Source organism: Columba livia, chromosome 1 (assembly GCF_036013475.1).
Source record: "Columba livia isolate bColLiv1 breed racing homer chromosome 1, bColLiv1.pat.W.v2, whole genome shotgun sequence".
NCBI classification, from domain to species: domain Eukaryota; kingdom Metazoa; phylum Chordata; class Aves; order Columbiformes; family Columbidae; genus Columba; species Columba livia.
In genome coordinates this window covers 145,588,850-145,607,896 of record NC_088602.1, presented here as the reverse complement: position 1 = coordinate 145,607,896, position 19,047 = coordinate 145,588,850, and the positions used below count along the sequence as shown (strand labels likewise).

General features: G+C 42.9%; 1 protein-coding gene across 1 annotated transcript in view; it reads right to left on the bottom strand.

The window, feature by feature from the left end:
- The window catches only part of TMTC1 (transmembrane O-mannosyltransferase targeting cadherins 1), a 150,405-nt gene that overhangs the window by 92,819 nt on the left and 38,539 nt on the right, over positions 1–19,047 (bottom strand). Inside the window, exon 6 of the mRNA XM_005500319.3 lies at positions 92–173. Within this exon, the coding sequence (XP_005500376.2) occupies positions 92–173 (82 nt within the window). The remainder of the gene's footprint in view (positions 1–91; positions 174–19,047) is intronic.

The following is a 19,047-nucleotide window of genomic DNA, read 5'->3' as shown; positions in this document are numbered from 1 at the left end:
TCTAAGCTTTCTGAGTTTTTCTGGGACACTACCATGCAATGTTCATTCTTATCACACAGAGAAATACATGGTAAAGTCCATTTGTACTTACGTAGCTTATCACCAAAGCAGCTCTCTTCAAAAAAGGCCTTGCAGTATACAAGAAATTCTGATTGTTATTTGCAGTCAGGTAGCTGAAACATAAGAAAACCAATATTTGTTGAAATACTTTGAAACAATAACTTGCTTTTCAAACTGGAAAAAAAAAAAAAAAGCCGTACATTATTTTATCCACCCTAAACTAACGTGCAGCAATAATGACATCACTCTTACTCTTCAGAGCTCTTTCCACATGACTTAAGTGAGACCACTTCAAACAATACACACTACAATACGTGGCAGTTTCCCCATCAAAATCTGGTTTTGGTTTGGTTTTAAATCATCAATTCACTCCTTAATCCTCAGAAAATCCTCACGTGTCTCACCAAGATTGCTGTCTTCAGACTCCCAGAAGACTACACACACACGTTTTTGAAAGGTCACCCAAACAAAGCAATTCAGTTTTAGGCTGTGATTAAAATGCAAAAACTCCTTGTTCCCAGCTCTCTCGATCTCTAGAGATGGGAATAACTGTCTAGCAGAACCAAAGTTATTTTAAGCATTTTTTTTAAAGTGTATTTTGCATGCTTAAGTTTCATTACAAGTCTGCTGACAAGGTGTTATGATAATTAACTGCAGAGAGACAAACATACAGGTGGCTTATTGTTGTAGGAGTGTTCATAAAAACCTTCCTGTTTCTCAATCAGTAAAATTAAACTGTATCTGGAGCCAAAACTACACATTTATTTTAATATAGGGGAGAAGCACTTGCCGAATTCTAAGGAGCTTTCTTAATATAACAAATGGTGCCATGACTATGACATTAATTCAATGATAATTTCACTTCTACTGAACCTTAGAGAGGCTTCGTCATTGTAATAACGCGATGAGAAGCAAAAAGAAATACAGAAGAGACAACGGGAATATTTTAAGCAGAGAGGAGCTAGAAAACTATTGAAAAAATGACAAATAATTTTAAGAAGTTATAAATAACAGGTAGACAAAATAAATTCAGAATGAAAACATTTGCAGGTCCCTCTGTGTAACATACAACCAGTATTGAGATACTCTATTTAAATGATTTACAAAAACTGCACTGTGAATCACAACACCTGCACGCAAGTTACCTTTCAAGTATGAAAGTATCATACCTTTATCCTGTGAACATCTAGCATATAAAATGCATCTTATTTCCTCTCCAAATTCCTCAACACAGTCTATCATCTGATTGCTTCCACGATTCAAGTCTTTGAAAAAACAAGATTGCAGAACTTCCTAATGCTGCCAAGAGTCTTTAATATCTGGCTTTTTGTTCGAATTTTCTATAGTAGGAAGTTTGCAAGCCTGGTCACCATGGCAAGATGGAGAAAAGATTACACTGAAGACAAAAGAAACGGGGGCAAAGCCAGCAAGAAACAGACACGGCATTTAACAAGACAAAAGTACACCTGGGTGCTCTCTACAAAATAACTGCTGACCAGAAAATTTCCCCTAAGTTTCATACCTAAAACTTAGGAACCAAACCATACACTGTAAAGCAAGCCAGATGACTTTCAGTCTTTGGTGTCTACTTATTTACAAACGTTGACATTTAAGGACTAAATCTGACTTAAATGTCAGATTAGTCTTCAAGGGCTGAACTCCGCAAAGTGCAAAGTTTTTAGAGCTCCTACTGATTTTCATGAGGCTCCAGCAACTACAAGTGAGATGAAACTAGGCCTTCAGCTTTCTCTCTCCATGAAAGGTCAGGCTGGCCTCCAAGTGTTCACCATGGCTCTGCTCCAAAGCCCACCGGAGCCAAAGAGAAAGCCTCTTGGTGATTTTAACAGCAGTTGGATCAAACCCCAGTCTTTTGTTCCCTACTGGAACCTTTTAAGAAACTCAACCCCCTTGTGATTTGCAGTGGGAACAGAAGTGTTGGGTTGCTTTTTGTTTATGTTTTTATGGGTGGAGGGAGGAGAGCCCTCTATTAATCATGCTGCCTGACTCTTTTCAAGAACCTGTTTTCACTCACGTGCAGTTTTAACTAACTGCAACACTTTGGGCAGAATTTTTCCATTACAATTATTTGCTTTAGGTGGAATTATTCTGGATAAAGATCAGCCAGAACACTTCAGCTCTTTCTCCAAGACTTTAACTAGAGACAGAGGAGCACTTTTACTGGTGTCAAGAATAGTGCCAACTTCATCCTTGAGCAACTGCATCACCTTGCACCAGTGACCTAAAACTGATGAGGCGGCCGTCATCTCTGAGCCACGTGTTTGCCACCCTCCAAAACAGCCACCCATGGTTGGCCAAGCCACCAGCCCAGGGAGCAGAACCTAAGGGGAGGTGGGAACATGCAGACTCCGCTGCTTTGCCATGCTCAGCAGGGATCTGGCTTTTAACAGATCAAGTTTGCATCAAAGATGTTCCAGCTGGAACGATTGCTAGGGATGACGCGCTGTTCATGAAGGCAGCCCTTCAGCAAGAAGGGTGAACTTCATTTTAGGCTGCTGAGGCCGAGGAAACCACGTCTGTGCTTCGGGGCCTTGCAAAACTAGACACTGATCTGGATCTAAACACTGCCCTCCAGATGAACCCACACCACTACCATCTCTCTGTTCCTTCCCAAGCCTGGCCTGAGGAGAAAATTAAAGCCAGAAAATGAATGAAAACGGAAGGCAGTAGTTGCTCTTTCATCCTTGGCAGTACAGTTGAAGAATGCTTACTCTTTAAACATCTTGAGTTTGACTTTTTGTCTGCCTATGAGTAACTAAAATGCTGCCCTTGCCACCTTCCTTGCAGCAAGCATCACACACCATGCAAGATACCAAACACAGTTTCAAGGAGTAAGTTGAAGTTAATTTGAAGTGCTCCACTGAATTGCAGGGTAGCTCTGGCCACTGCAGAGCAGGCCTTTTGAAAACATTTCAGGAAATCCTGACAGGCCCCTCACAGTTAATGTTGTGGAGCAGTAACATCTCCAGGGAAGAAATAAATATAAATAAATAAATAAAAAGCCCCCTGCATTGACACCAACTGCAAATCATCACTCTGTGCTAGGGAGCCCATGGGCAGCAAGCAAGAAGGGACCAGAATGAAAGCAATGAGTAACTGGGAATGGATGAAGCAAGAGAGTTCAGAGAGCCCTGAGCTTTCCAATGCTTCATCCAAATGCTTTTGCTGCTTTGCAGCTTCAGTTAAGACATGTTGCTTTCCATGACAGTTCAATTAATAAGCAAAGCTTTTCCATTTTAAGAAAGCTGCTGTCTTCAAGTCTACCTGGAAGCCACAAGAGACAATATGGTTCATTGCTTGTTAATCCAGCTGTCTGCCCATCAGAGCAACCTGTAGAAGTAGTATAAACGTGTGAGTTATACTCAGTACATCAAAGCTTTACAAGAACTATATGGTTTTCCAGAGTACCTGACTGAGGCTACTACTTGTTTCAGGAAAGGTAACTAGGAAAACATTTCTGCTGCAGGCAAAAAACACCACACAGCTTCTGTATTAAAATCAAACAAACTGCAAATGGCACCTGGATGAGGAAGTTTGCTAAACATCAGCATATAAAATGAAGTAGCATTTCCCATGTAAAACTGTGGCTTGCAAAAACATCTGAAGTGACATTGAACATTGCTCAGACAACCTTAACATCAGCCAGAGCTCTTTATTTTGTCTTCAGCTAGCACAATCAAAGCAATTACAGCAGCTTAACTGTTTTATAGCTGTTTTAAACAGCTCCTTTGTATAAAGTCATTTACAGGTCAGATTTCCTTGCATTTGCCAACCACACCAGGCTGCCAGACATCCCACTGTTCATGGGAACCACTCCCTATCACCTGCTCCACCCGGACCAGCATAATGAGGCTCTTGGTGCCAAAACACACACGCACACACGCGCACACACACACACACACACGCATCCACTCCCGCAGGGGAGCAGTATGTAGGAAAACTGTATCGATGGTAGCTACATGCAGCAAAATGCCTCCAGGGTAGGCAAACAACTCAAGGTGCGGGTCTCCCAGATTTTGATAATGAAATTATAAAATTAGCAGAGGAAATCCAGATTGGCAGATTTGCTAAATAAGTGTGAAAAGAGCCCGTCTGGGCAGAAGTTCCACCTCTGCTTTGTGCCAGCTTTCCCAGAAAGCAAACCAGCGTGTCATTGCCTACTTGCTATCTTTTAAAAGCCTTTCAGGAATACCCTCCAAAGCAACCGGAATCACAACAAATGATAAATCCAAGAAATGCTTCATAATGCGGGGACTTCTCTCGCACAGTTCAAGCGGAGGCCAGGACAGATATTTGGCAGCTCTGGCTTCCTGAAAAGCACGGCTCATCCTGAAATCATTTACATCATCAGGGCACTTGGAGGTTTTATAATTGAAGACAGCAGGGTAGGTGGCCTAGTAAAACTCAATACCGCGCAGTTTACAGGAATGTAAACTTTGCTGGTACCAGATGGACTCTGTGTTAATCAAAACAAACTTCTCTAAGAAGAAGGCAGCTTTTCTAATTCGCCTGTACCGTTGGAGGCATCCAGAGTGCGCAGAAAGGAGCGGGGCAGCTCCTCAGTTGCCGCTCATTGCCACGGCTGTGAGAGCTGTCGCAAAGGGGTATCAGCAACACATTCATCCCACGCTGCGGCTGACTCAGCTTTGGTATAAAACGTGAATTCACTCTTGTTTTCTCTTCGAAGGGTTTCTCAAGGGAAGCAAACAAACAATTAGGATGTATGATGGATGGTCCCTGTTGGGGACATCTAAAAGACCAAGAAAAGTATGCAGCAGAAAAAGCTTTGGTGTTTCGAGAGATTGTTTTGGCCAGGTCCCTTTGCTGTGAGATCCCCATTTATGTTCTCCTCAGGAAACAGAACCAGCTCCCAGCAATTGCCAGAGTTTTGAAGCAGCCCTTTCATAACCTCTAATCAAGACTCTTCAAACTCAGAAGGGGCTATTTTAAGTGAATGTCAGAGCTTTAGGTCATTGGTAGATGCACACCTAATTCCAAACCAGTGTGACAGACTCCCCTGCTGAGAATGCACAATTTTTACAGGAGCCACATTTTGTCTAGAGTGACCACCTTACCTTTTCTGTTATACTTCAATATGACTTCTCTAATAATCTGTCCAGCCAGCTACATCTTATAATATAGAGGTATCTTTTCATCCTAGCTTGGCCTGTATTCTTCTTCGAGGACTACCATTGAAGGGCAAGTGCATGTGATATCCCAGGGAGAAAACAGGAATGAAAATCCATTGTGGAGTAAAAAAATCGAATTTAAATAAATAAATAAATAAATAAATAAATAAATAAATAAATATATTAAAATATATATATATATATAAAATATATATACACCAGCTGCATCTGGATTTTCAACTTGCTTAAAATACCTGTTAATGCATGGAAATAAAATACCAGTCATAGCTACAGGCTTTGCACAGGAGGAGAAAGAAAATCCCTCCTGCTTCCTTCCATATGAGTAGTCCTGACATTCTCTGTAGCATATGTATGGCATCCTTGCTCCTTATCTCCCCAGAGAGCCCTAAATCCCAGCCACCACTAACCCACGCAGACCCAGATGCATAAACACACACAAACAGAAGCAGTTTTACAGACCTTTTAGGGGGCCATGGAGAGATTTTACTAATGTCACAACTGTTTTAACTCATTCGCACTGATAATGTCACGTATTCTTTGTGTACTGTTTCAGTTGCAACCACATTTGGAGTTCTTGCTGTTTATTGGATTTTAGGGAAAGCAGAGCAGGGCATAACGGCATCGGCATATATAACAGGGAAGGTGATCCCACTCATACTGTTCTGTATTCTTTTGGGAAATACATACCTCATTCTGCGTGGGATGAAAGTAGAGGAAGAAAAGCAGAAGGAACAGGGAAAGGAAGAGAGAGAGGCACAGTAAGGGATCAGGAATAGAAAAAGAAAAAAAGGAAAGTAGCAAAATGCTCTTAACAGATCAAAGATGTGAGATGTGACCAAGAAGATGAAAAAGGGCTTCCCTTCATACCAGACATTCCACCGACGCGACAAGGAGACAAGGTGGAGCAGGGCTAACAGGAAAAATAAGACCTCATCAAAGCACAGCCACCTTCCTCCAGAGCTCAGGAAACCAAAGCATCATGCCTGCAATTTAAAGCTGCCATTGATTTCAGCCATTTTATTTCTTCTGTCTCACACACACCTAAGGCATTGAAATCCACTGTTGGGTTCATTATTCCCTGTACTAGGCCTGTTAGTGGCCAGTATAGAGGTATTCCAAGTAACTGCATTAGAAGCAGCACCGGTAGAAGCTTTGGCTGCTCCAAACATTCAACTACAAACCTCCATTTTCATCTGATTGCTCTTTTGACAGCTTCATTCATTCAGGCTGTAAGTTTTCCCTTCCAGGACCTTGTGTCAAGCTGAAATTGTTTTCTTCCTTGAAAGTATCAGGTAAAACAGGCTGTTCCTGAAAAAAAAATTGGAAAGATTTGCCCATATCGACAAAGTCGTGCGACCACTTTATTGAGAAAACTTCCATGGTTCAAGTACTTCGGAACAGGGATTTGAAATTTAGCGGAGGGACTGCAGAGATGTGCCTGTTTTGCTTTTAGCGACAACTTGCTCAGCTTCTGGGAATGTGACAAGGCACTGGGGAAAAAAAATCTCTATTTGCAACGCTCACTAGAGATTTGTATCAGTTCCCCAGGGTCTCTAGCCCTACCAAACACCATCTAGCAGGGGCCTGGAGGAACAACATCAGAGTCTCCTTGCACTGCTCCTGCAAAGCCACTGAGATACAGGATTTTCTCTCCTGCAATGCCGGTACCCACTCTGGAGGAGACCATTTGCTTGGACTGCAGAGTGCTGAAAATTTGCAGCTGAGGAAGAGGCTACATGAGTATAAGTTATTATACAAGGAAGAGAGGGGATAAAAGAGAAAGAAGGTAGGCACAAGGGGCAAAGGAATGGGAGCAAAGAAGAGCCAGGACTGGAGAGCTCATGAATGTTTTTAAATATGTAAAGGGTGAGTGCCACGAGGATGGAGCCAGTGACAACCAACGATAGGACAAAGGGCAATGGATACAAACTGGAACACAGGAGGTTCCACTTAAATATGAGAAGGAACTTCTTCTCAGTGAGGGTGACAGAGCACTGGAACAGGCTGCCCAGGGAGGTTGTGGAGTCTCCTTCTCTGGAGACATTCAAAACCCGCCTGTGTAACATATTCCTGTGTAACCTCATCCAGGTGTTCCTGCTCCGGCAGGGGGATTGGACTAGATGATCTTTTGAGGTCCCTTCCAATCCCTAACATTCTGTGATTCTGTGTGAGAAAGGAAGAGAAAGATGAAGATACAGGGAGATATTCAGACCTCTGTTTTTGTCAAAGATCCAGCAGCAGTACCCAAGAAATCTGCTGTTACTGGAGCTCCATTCACTTGTGTTCCCAGTGAGGAGCTGGACTGCAGCATCACATCCCCTGGAGGAAAGACCCATCACCTCTTTCCTCCTCTGTGCATCAGCCCTAAAAAAAGTGATGGGCACTGATAAGATGCATAGGGGTAGGATAAGGTCAGCTGGTCCCAGTCCCAGGTCCTGAAACAACTCTTTTAGGAATTTAAATAACTTACTGGTACAGAGTCGGACTTGAAGAAGGAGGGGAAGAAAGCAAACTCTTAGAGCCGAGCCTGCTTTCAATCAGGCCAAACGTTCAGTCGTTTATTTTTTTCTTAAATATGTTTGTTGAACTGAGTTATATTTTTTAAGTCATCATTTGGGGTCAGCCCAAAAAGAAACTTTTTGCAATGCTTGTAGAGAGGCACTTAATGTTTTAGTTGTGAGCATTTCTGGCAAATCAACTGAAAGTGGTAAGTAAAAGTCTGGTTTCAAAAGGAGATGTGGGCACAATTTGCAAAGAAACATAGGGAGAAAATACGCACCCAAAACCCCCTCTAAATGTAGCCTGAAGAGTATTGCTTTATTTCAAAACCTATTTGTTTGGAATATTTTTAATTCTTCCATATTTTACTTGTAATCCAAAACTACTTGCCAAATTCAATTTAAATTCACATTTTTCACTTAATTGGAGAGGGGGGAAAGATCACACGTCCACAGTTTGCATCCTTGGCTTTGAGCTAAGAGGATGGAAACAGGAGCAGTTATCACACCGCTGTGATGGGGCAGGGGGACCATGAAACTTCAGGACAGTAAACCAGAGTCTGTATGGGGAGTTTGCAAGCACTAGCACTCAAGAACTAATTTACAGACATCTAGAAACAAACAGAAAGTGATAATGAGAAAATAAGTGAAAACAAGTGGTAGGTGAAATTCATGGGCAGGGGAATATTCATGCATCTGATAATCTTCCCTCCTCCCCTGGCTGCCTCTGCCTTAGGACAGTGAGGTCTAAGAGTTGGGCTGGGTTAAAGGACCACCAGATTTAGTGGGAGCAGGAGAGAGGAAAAGGAGTGCGAAAGAGCTGGTGTACCAGGCACTACTGCAATAGCAAGTTTGCTTATCAAGGCGTTAATGCAGACCGAAAAGCTTCATGGATTCTCTTGAAGGTGCCCTCTAAATTAAGAGAGGTTATAACCTATTCATTTACACTGAGAATAGAATACAGTGGAAAGGAAAGGGATGTGCCTTGTTTGGATTCAGACTTTCTGTCAAAAGCCACCAGTGGCAGAGACACTAAATTCAGCTGTATCATCCTCAAACTGAAGCTTGGCCTGTGTTCCACAAACTCTTCCTTCAAAATGAAACCCATGTATCTGCTACTTAAAAAGCAGTTTACCGGATGTCAGTGCTAAGTACTTCAGGAAGAAGGTATTTCCTTTCCAGAAAATTCTTAATCTGACATTTGATCTACCATGTCCCTTTGCTTCTGTCAGATTAAATATAGCAATTCGTAAATATGTCACAGCCATATCTAAATACAAAATAAATGGTAAAAAAAAAAACCCACCCTCCTCACTCTTTTCTTGTTAGGAAACTGTCTGATATTTTTAACATCCTCAAAAATAGCTTGTTCTTTTTAAATATAAATGACACGAGTCTGTTAGCAATATAGTAGAGAAGCAAAATAACATTCTTCAGAGCTGGTATCCTTTCAGAGAAACTTTTTGATGTTTGCAATCAAATGCAACTCAATGCCAAAGTTATACTGCAACACAGAAAGAATCTGAAAGAAAACAATTCAAAAATTGGCAGCAAATTACTTCTTTTGTCAGCAGCCCTGTAAGTAAATTGTGCCTGTGCTATTACTGTTGGCATGAAATACAGAACACTATACTTCCAACAACTTTTATCTCTGTTGCTTTTCCACACAACCATCTACACACAAATACTTAAATTCTTCAAATTAAAAATGGAGCGGTTCCTTCATCACAGGCGCTCATGGTTTGGTTATGACAGGTTTCATCTGTGAAAAATAAAAACTAAAATCTGTGATAGCCAGTAAAGATTAGTGGCTTGTTTTAAAATGGATTTCCTCTGCAAAGCTATTCTTTACATCTCATCTAAACAGATAATAAATGGTAAAAGCCAAAAGCACATCAATAAAAGCACAATTCTGAAACTTGGCAGAATTAAAAAAAATAATTACATTTCATCCTATTTTGACCACAATGCAGTCTCATCTATTGCCAGCAAAATAAGACCACAAATATTCCAGTCTTTTTTAAGTCACTAAGATATTTGCTTTGAACTGCACTGGCAACTTCCAAAAATAAGCAGTAGCAAGAGAACGACATCAGCTTGTAGTCTCCATCTCCACAGAACTGGCTTTAAATTCTGATATTTAAAAGCCTGGCAAGCATGGAAGATCCTGCACAGTTGCTCACAGGAAAGCTTACGGGATGTTGCACTCAGCCAAAAACACAAGCCGCTTCTGCCCTTGGGAATTTCGCAGCAGCCTGTAATGCACCCCCGAACCATATCCCACTTGTACTGGATGGGGCTGGAGCTGATGGTGGGTAATGCTCAGATGCTCACTCGCAGGGACAACCAAACCATCCCACATCACTGGTAGCCTCTCTTCCCCAGGCACACCATGCTAGAAGGCACATCACCGTTTGGTTTGAGGGAAACCCATGAAAACTCATTGTGAAGTTTTTTTGAGGTAGCCATAGTCTGGGTCGTTCTGGTAAACCACCACCAAGATCAGTCTTAACAAGGTCATCTCATCCCTTCCACAGCCCCACCATGCAACACATCTCCACACTGCCAAATGGACACCTGCTCTGGCTACCATGTGGGGTATCCTCCAGCACCACACCTGTCCCACAAGCTGCCCAAAAGGAGGGTGTGAGCAGACAGGTCCTGGTGGGCAAGGAGAGGGAGCCACACACCATGGGAAAGGCTGTAGGTCCTTCAGACCTTCCTGTGATCTGTGCTTGCCTGGACTCCAGACAGTGATGGGGTCTGGTCAAAAATGATGCAAACGTCCAGATTAAAAGATACAGGTGATGGAGGAGGGCAAAGGCAAGAAGTGGTATCAGAGCTACCACAAACACATCTGCTCATTCTTAAGGGATGGCGGTGGTTCTTGGGACCACTGCTGCACAGGTGCATGGACACAGCCAGGACCTCGGTCTCGAAGGCCACCAGAAGGGCTGCTATGAAAGAACAGTGAGACAGCCTCTGCTCCACAGTGTGGCAGCAGTCCCATTGCAGGTAAGGCAGGAGAACTAATTCTCCCAAATTCATTTGTGAAGACGCCTGTCGTGGTTTAAGCCGAGCTAGCCATACAACCATAACAGTCGCTTCCTCACTCCCTCCCCTACCCCACCCCCCAATAGGGGGAGGGAGAAACTTGGATTGAGATAAACACAATTTAATAAAATAACAAAATACTAATATACTACTAGTAAATATATCTGTGAAATAGAAATAAAAGATACTCAAGGCAATTCCAAATGAACTCTGTCCACGCTAAGCAGCCACTTCCAGGGAGAGATACCACAGTCCTAAACAGCCGATTGAAAAGAGAGAAAAAAAGGAAAAAGGCAGAAAAGCCCAGAGGCCTCTGCAAAATGGCAAGAGGTCGGACTAAACATCCTGACCGAAACTCCCCCAGCTGCATCCCAGAGAGAGAGCAGAAGAGCAAAACTGGAAGGTCTCAATTCTCCTTAAATAACTAGCATGACGTTAACATGATGGAACACTCTCACTGATCAGTCTGTATGTCAGTCAAGCTCTGCCCCATCCAGGCCCCACTTCCTTGATGCCTCACACCTGTGGGCAGAGCGCTCAGAGTGTACTTGACTCTCAGACCAGAACAATTAAAAACATTAACTCTGTCCTGGGGTGTTCTCTCTTTTTCTTAAACTAAGTCCAAATAATGACTGTGCTGGCTATGAAAAAGAATGGTTTCTAACTGCATGAAGAAAATTAACCCATTTTCAGTCAAACCAGCACATGCCCCAGGACAAGCAATACTGCAACAAAACCCATCTAAAGACTCTTGTACAAATTTGCTTGCAGGACACAGACATTTGCATTAAACTAACCAATTATTTTTTCTATTCTTCTTCCCCTTTAATATTTGCACTGTGTATGTTTGATCCTATATTAAACATGATAAATAAGCTCTTGCTGAATAATTAAGAAAAAAGTACAAACCAGCATGGGTAATATTGCCAACCAAGACTGAAGACAGAGAGCTGCTGTTATTTCTGTATTTGAGTTATTGATTAAATGTAACATCCGTAAAGCAGCAGTCAGAATTGTTATTCCACAAACATTCCTAGAGAAATAAAGACTTGTTCCAAGTGCCAATCACATATACTCTTGTGATTAAAATGCAATTAAACAAGGAAAGCATGCAATATACCCACAAGCCAAACAAAAACAAATCACAGAAACCTGGACTGTGGAGCAAAAAAAGAAGGCAAATTTTTTAAAACATAATTCAAAAAATGAGAAGTGTCAATACAGGCTGTTGTTCATAAGCCATTGTAAAAACTTCCAGGATACATGTATATGTGTTATTTATACACAGGCAAAAGGGCTTTTTCCAAAATATGTCTCAGTAGGAAAAATCTTTTGAAACAGTAATGCTTTACTTACTCCAGAAAACTGTCTTTCTTTTTTATGCTTCCTTATTTACTTTTGAAGGGGTTTTTTAAGCCTTGAAAAGGATGGGAAGAAAATGTTCTCAAATTAACTATGTAAAACTTCTGCCCTCAGACCCTGTGGAAAGAAGACTATTCTGAGACAAATCAGAGACTTAAGAATAATACCAAATGAATGTACTGATTCAGCAGTCTCGGTTTGATCAGCAGAAACTACTAGAGAGAGAAACATCCTCACTGACGGCTGTCAGATCTGCCCAGAGCACGGAGCCAGAAGCCGTCCCAGGGGGACACCAGGGTTGGCTCCAGCAAGACCCCACAGCCCAATCAAGCAAGCGGTGAGCCTTGCGTGCTGCCTGCTCCCACGGAGGGAAGAGACCGGGAGTTCTGGAAGAAGAAAGCCACACATCTTCATGAGAAGATAAGCTTTCAAATCACAATTTGTGGATCCCACATGGGCAAAAAAGGAGCAATCTCCAAACCAGCTACAGTTTCTATTAAATTCAGCCATCGCACACTCATATAATCAATAGAATAGAATCACAGAACCATTTCAGTTGGAAGAGACCTTCAGGATCATCAAATCCAACCATAACCTAACCTAACTCTAGCACTAAACCATGTCCCTAAGAACCTCATCTGAACTACTTTTAAACCCCTCCAGGGATGGTGACTCAACCACTTCCCTGGGCAGCCTGTTCCAATGCCTGACAGCCCTTTCCATGAAGAATTTTTTCCTAATATCCAATCTAAACCTCCCCAGCACAACCTGAGGCCATTTCCTCTTGTCCCATCATTTGCTACCTGGGAGAAGAGACCAACACTTCCAGCGGTGTTTAGCACAGGAGGCACCTATGCTATGGACACCAGCCGTGGTTCACAGCTTCTCCTCTTTGGGGATGAGTCTCTAACCTGCCCTGCTCAGGTTTGCTGAGGAGCAGAGACATGGTGGAGTTGACCTAACTGGCTGCTGCCTGCCAAAGCTGCCCCTAGAGAGCACAAGTTCACCCAAGTGCACTTTACCTGAGCAAAGCTATTGCCTCTGCTTCAGTTTTGTTTCCTCGAATTGATAGCTCAGGGCAATGATGGAGAAGGCAGAAAAGGCACTTTTTACAAGGGTCAGAAAGAAACAGATTTTACAGGATGGATGGAGCGAACCAAGGCAAAGTTTTGATGAACTTACTGTGTTTTGGACAACTTAATAAAACTCACATTACAAAAATCACTACAAGTCATCTGCATGAGTTTAAAGTCTTGACCAAACCACAGGTGCTGCATTATCCCATAGCCTGCTTGTCTCAGGTTAAAAGAAAAATTCTGCCTGATGCACTGGTACCTATTACAGAGCAATAACACACCACTCCTTTTTTGTTGTTGTTGTTTTAAACCTCTAATGAGCTTGTTTTATTTAGTGCCCAAGCAGATCCAGGAGTCTCTCCCATTGCAAATAGCCACCTGACAGCAGCCCGGAGGAGCTCTCTCCTCAATGAGGACAGAGATGTCAAAATACACAAAGGCAAATTGATCCGATCGATCTCTTGGAGAGTTGAGAAGCACACAATCCTCAGAGGCCTTTATTTTTTCCAATCTGCAATGAAAGGGCCTGGCAGTAAACTGGAGAGAGCCAGTTTTACAAGCTGGGAGGGAAATTATTATAGAACTGTAGCAGTTTGGGGATCTTCCAGATGGTTTAAATTATTTGGCTTCCTTATGAACATACTGAAGGTGGAGGAAAAAAAAAACAACTAAACAAAAAAAAAACACAACTCCTGAATGTCAGCCACGAGTGCTATAGGTATCACATGAAACTGAGTCCTCAATTTATTCTCAAACATTTAAGGTAGAGATGGAGACAGGGGGAGGAAGGAGGAATACAGAGGGGTAATTGAAGTTACTGCATCCGTATGTAAATATGGATAAAAGAAGCAGACCGTCTCCTGCAATATCTTACACAAATGAGCAATATCAAGAGAGGGACCAGAGAGAAACATGGTTTACCCCAAGCTCCTCTGACTGCAGTGCACGGGTGCCCAGGTGAGGTGCAAACTCAGACTCCCCCAGAAAGTGCTGAACTGACCCCACTCTGCCACGGCTCAAAAAGCAGCTTTTACTGCTGGGTGAAATACCACTTCCCCAAGGGAAGAGGAGCTGATTCTTTGCCTCCTTCATTTGGTTTTCCCTTTTTATTACACAGGCTGGGCTATTAAACGTGCCATGCTGATAGTTTCTCAGGGAAGCAGTAAAATTTCCAAAATGCTCGGAGAAGAAGGGGGTGTTTGTTTCAGTTGAAACTTTTTGGCTGTTTCAACCCAAATTCCCAGCTTTGCCAGCCCCACACTGCACTTCTGCAAACTCCACAAGAAAAACAAGTGGCCTTGCATTGACCAACCTTCAGCAATCCAGGCTGGTGGGGACAAGGAGCAGCATCTTAATAGCCTCCTCTTTCTGTCCCACTCCTGGGAAAAGTGTGACTGTTATTGAATCTGACTCTTTTTCTACATTTCTTATTTATAAAATGTCTAAGATAGAAAGAAAACAGTCTGTTTACTGAGAAATGCCTTTTTTTTCTCCCATATTGTTTTGGGTGGATTTTTTTTCAGATGGTTAAGATTAGTAATAAAAACTAGCTCAGTTTAAGCAAAGCTTTCGAGGATATCCAGGTTTGTCTGTTGGTGTTTTGTTGTGTTATTTCTTCGTTAGGATGAATGTAATAAATTAATTTTCATGCTGCTGGGAGTCAACAGGATCTCACGGTTGTTCCCTGCTTTCCATCTTCCTGGGCAGGGTCAGCATCCTGGCAGCAGCGGCCACCTCTGGCACATGTTACAGCTCCGCATGCTGCACGGAGGCTCCCCCTGACCTTCACCCATCTCCTGGGAACAGCACAAGGCTTGCAGCCAGCCTGATGCAAACATAGGTGTGTGTGGAAGTATTTCAAACATGTAACTGGGATTCCATGTGTGCCCCTCTGGTAACATCGCCAGAATAAGGACTGTATTACACCAGATCACAGCCCTTGCCTCAGCTAACCATACCCTAAGTTGCGCACAAACCCACTTTAAAACTCAAACATGCCAGATATTTATTTCAATTTCTTTTTCTCTCTTACCGACTCTGCAAGGTCACATCTGATATAAACAATATCAGCATTCACCAAGTTACGGAAAAGGAAGCCGAAACCCTACGGGATCCATTCCACTTTCACTTCTGTCAACAGCCACTGCTTGTTGATTTCACAGCAGGAATCACAACTCCTTTATTATTATTTTTTTAAAACAACTTTTGGTAGAGGGCCAGCACTTGATGCAGAACAAGACAATCTCACCCGGGTGCTGTTCACCCGCATCCTGCCAGCATTCCTGGTGCTAACCGACCTGCCGCTCAGGATCTACCACTAGGGATCACCATCACCCAGGAGGCCACGTTTCCACTCCTGCCCTCTTTGCCCAGCCCTGGTAATGATCACCAGGGCAGCATGCATTGGGAATCTCACAGATCAGCCTACTCTGCTGAAATAAAGCACTCCAAGCTACATCCTAAAATCCTGGTGAAAGCTGTTGGAAGCCCCAGCAAGAGGAGTAGCAGCAGCAGCTGGTGGGGAGTATTCGGAGAGGTTAACTTTTGCCAAGGGAAATGAGCCTCCCCATGCACCCTTTTTGATAAGCAGTGACCATGGAGGGGTGATACAGAGCCTTCCTTACCTCTGAGCCATCCTCCGGCCATCTTTCTCTCCATCAGCTACAGAGGGAGATCACCTCCTTCAAACTCAGCTCCCTCAAAACCCACACTGTCCCAATGCAGCTCAGGCTGTGACAAAAATAATTAGAGCTACTGAGGGAGAAAAACTACCTTTTGAATCTGGTATTTATTGAGCAGAAGAGTGCAGGATACTTTCACCTTCTTGGTGACCTTGCCTTTGAGTTCCCAGCAAATGATGCCAGCTTTGATGGAAAAATATGTTGTTGAGTCTCAAAAAGCGTGGGGCTACCTTTTGCTTTGCTGCTCTGTGGGTCAATCAAATAGACAGATTCATAAATGGAAAAGCTTCTGTCATCTCACAATAGCAGTACACAGACAGGCTGCCTTTTGACAGGGAAAAAAATAAAAGACAACGACAAATAATGTTGATATGATAACACATGTTTAAAATCAATAATGAGAAGGCCAGAGGAGAGTTTATCCAGAGCCCCAAGTGCCAGCCAGGCTTACAGCACTTAGGGGCAGAGGCAAATCTGGAAAAACAAGGTGGGGGTATTTGCTTTATGGCTTGTAGATTGTCTGTGTCAATGCAATCACACCTGAGTCATCTGCTCCAGCTGAGACCCAGAGACCAAACAGTCCCTGAGATGCTGATCTGGGACAGGCTCTTTGGGACCCATGCACCTCGGGTCTGAGAGGGGAGCGCCTGGCAGCCCCACAGTCACTGTGTCTCACCAGAGAGCCCATCTCTTGATGATCGCTGCCAAACCAAGCATGAGCTGCGCTGCCGGGCTTCTCCTCAGAGACAAATTTTGGTAGCAATCACCTGTGTCTCTTTGTATGTAAGCATGCTGCCCACTCCACAGTCCACTGCAGTACCTATCAGGTGGTTCTCTAGAAATGCAGAGCCCATGGCCATACTTGCCATCAGAAGTTCCAAGGACTTTGCCTCCAGAATGGCAGAGTGAATTAAACCAAACAATCTCTAGCAGTGCCTAGCACTGAGAAAAACTGCAGCATCACCACCACTACAAAGGCAGTAGGACATAGGAAATTCCTTGTGCTCTCAAAAAAGGAGTTAGCAACTATGCTTGATACAAGAGAACTTCACCAGCAAGTAAACATTTTTGTCAAACAAACATACAGCTTTCCGTCCCAAATGACTTCCCTGCTTTCTGCAGAAGTACCAGTTATCCAGCCTTCCAGATGTCCTCAAGCTGCTTCATGGCCACTTTTGAGAGCAAGCGTGTGGAAAATGTAGAATTGTTCCCAAAATGAAGCTAACCACTCTGCAGGAACTGCAGCTGTGACTCCTAACATTCCTAGCACTGGTTTCCTAAAGTGTATTTTGTTGGCAGTCACTCAATTCAAGTCAACCATGCAAAAAAAAAAATCCCCAAACACCCATACCAACGCTCTTATGAGAATGAGAGCTTACGAAAAAAAACCCAAAACAAACCAAACCAACACCTGCCCAACTGGTGTTTCTTCAGGACTTCTCTATCCATGCTGTTACAGGGAATCTGCAAGACCATTTCACAGCTCTGCAGCATCTGCCATGTGCATGCCCACCCCACAGCATCTCCATGCTGCAGGGGCATTGCGGGAGCCTGGGCTGAGACTTCAAGGGACCGCAACAGCCACCCCGTAACACATTGCAAACACTGTTCTTACGTTTGGGTTTAACACTGAGAAGTGGGCAATCATTTCACCAGTTTTGTCCCACTGCTGACTCAGGACTCAGCACTGCAGTAACAGCCTGAAACCTGCTTCAAAGCATTAATATCGGGGACTGAGAAAAAGGGCTGGTACAGACAGACAGACTGCCATGGCACAGATTTTGTGGGATACATTCAGGATCTTTACCCCACTGTGGACCGTCACCGATCCAGAGGGCTTTGTGGCTTCTGTTCCTTTGATTGCTTAAAAAAGGATGCACTCCATCTTTTTTAAGAAGACCACTGACACATTTCAAAACTTCCTTTTAATTTCTATCCCAAGAACAGAGAAGTGAATGGTCAGGCTGGGTAAAGAAATACAGTTTCAGAGAAAGAACACTGCAAAATGAACATTGTTCCCAAGATTTCAACAGGGATGACTCCCAACTCCAGGAGAAAAGACACCCCATTTACATAAAAAAATATGCTATTATGAGAGTAGAGCTTCAAATTACAGGAGTCAAAGAAAAGCAGTTTTTTAAACCCCACTTTTTTTTTTTTTTTAACCTGTCTATTTCTAGCCAGAAACCTGTTAGATTATGTTTTTTCCTAGACTCTAAGGCATATGCTTTTCTCCAGGAGACTGAACCACTGCCAAAACCGCACTGCTATCCAAGGATCTTAACACACTTTGCAAAAACATTAATTAAAACTCACACAGCAAGAAGAAGGGAGTAAAGCTGGATCTTTTGTTTCACAGCAAGGAAAACACCACTGCCCAAAAAAAATAAAAAACAACAAAAGGATTTGACAACACACCAGCCATCTCAAAGAAAACACTGCAGAGGATGGCAGAGGTGATGCCGGGAGGGCAGAGAGGTGGGGGAGGAAGAGGAAGACGCAGCATTTTATCTGTCAGCAGTGCTTTTACTAGACTATGAGTCTACTATGCAGTATTAGGTTGGTTAGAGATGGAAGATGGAGATTTAAGAGCCAGTTTTGTTAATCCTGGCCCTTCTCTGCTTTCTCACCACACCTACACAATTGCCACATCCAAATACACGATCCGCACCAATCGTATCTCATTGTAAGGACACCTCAGCTGTACTGCTTTCAAGATCTGTCACAGAGTCATTATTTCTCTCTGCAGCATGATTTTCCACTCAAGTGTGGGAAAATGAAGGCAATAGCTATTTAAATGCAATTTGCAACATGGCCTGCGTGTGCTAATTCCTTGCTGTCTTCTGGGAGCATTTTCCTACATCAGGTACCTAATCCATAAATATACATCCATTTCCTCAACAACTTTGTGGACAAAAGAAAAGTAGAACTAAAGTGACAATTTAATTTCTACTGAACAGCACACATTAATTCCTCTATAATACATAAACACCATTCCATCAGAGTGATCTAAGGTTAGGAAAGCCATTAATATCTCCTACCAATGTGGCAGAGGTAGAAAGTGAAATAAAGGGTACTCATTCACATCAGACGTTATTTTCTGGTTTTCTAATTGTTATTTCCCTTAAAAATATCACCAAAAAGCAAA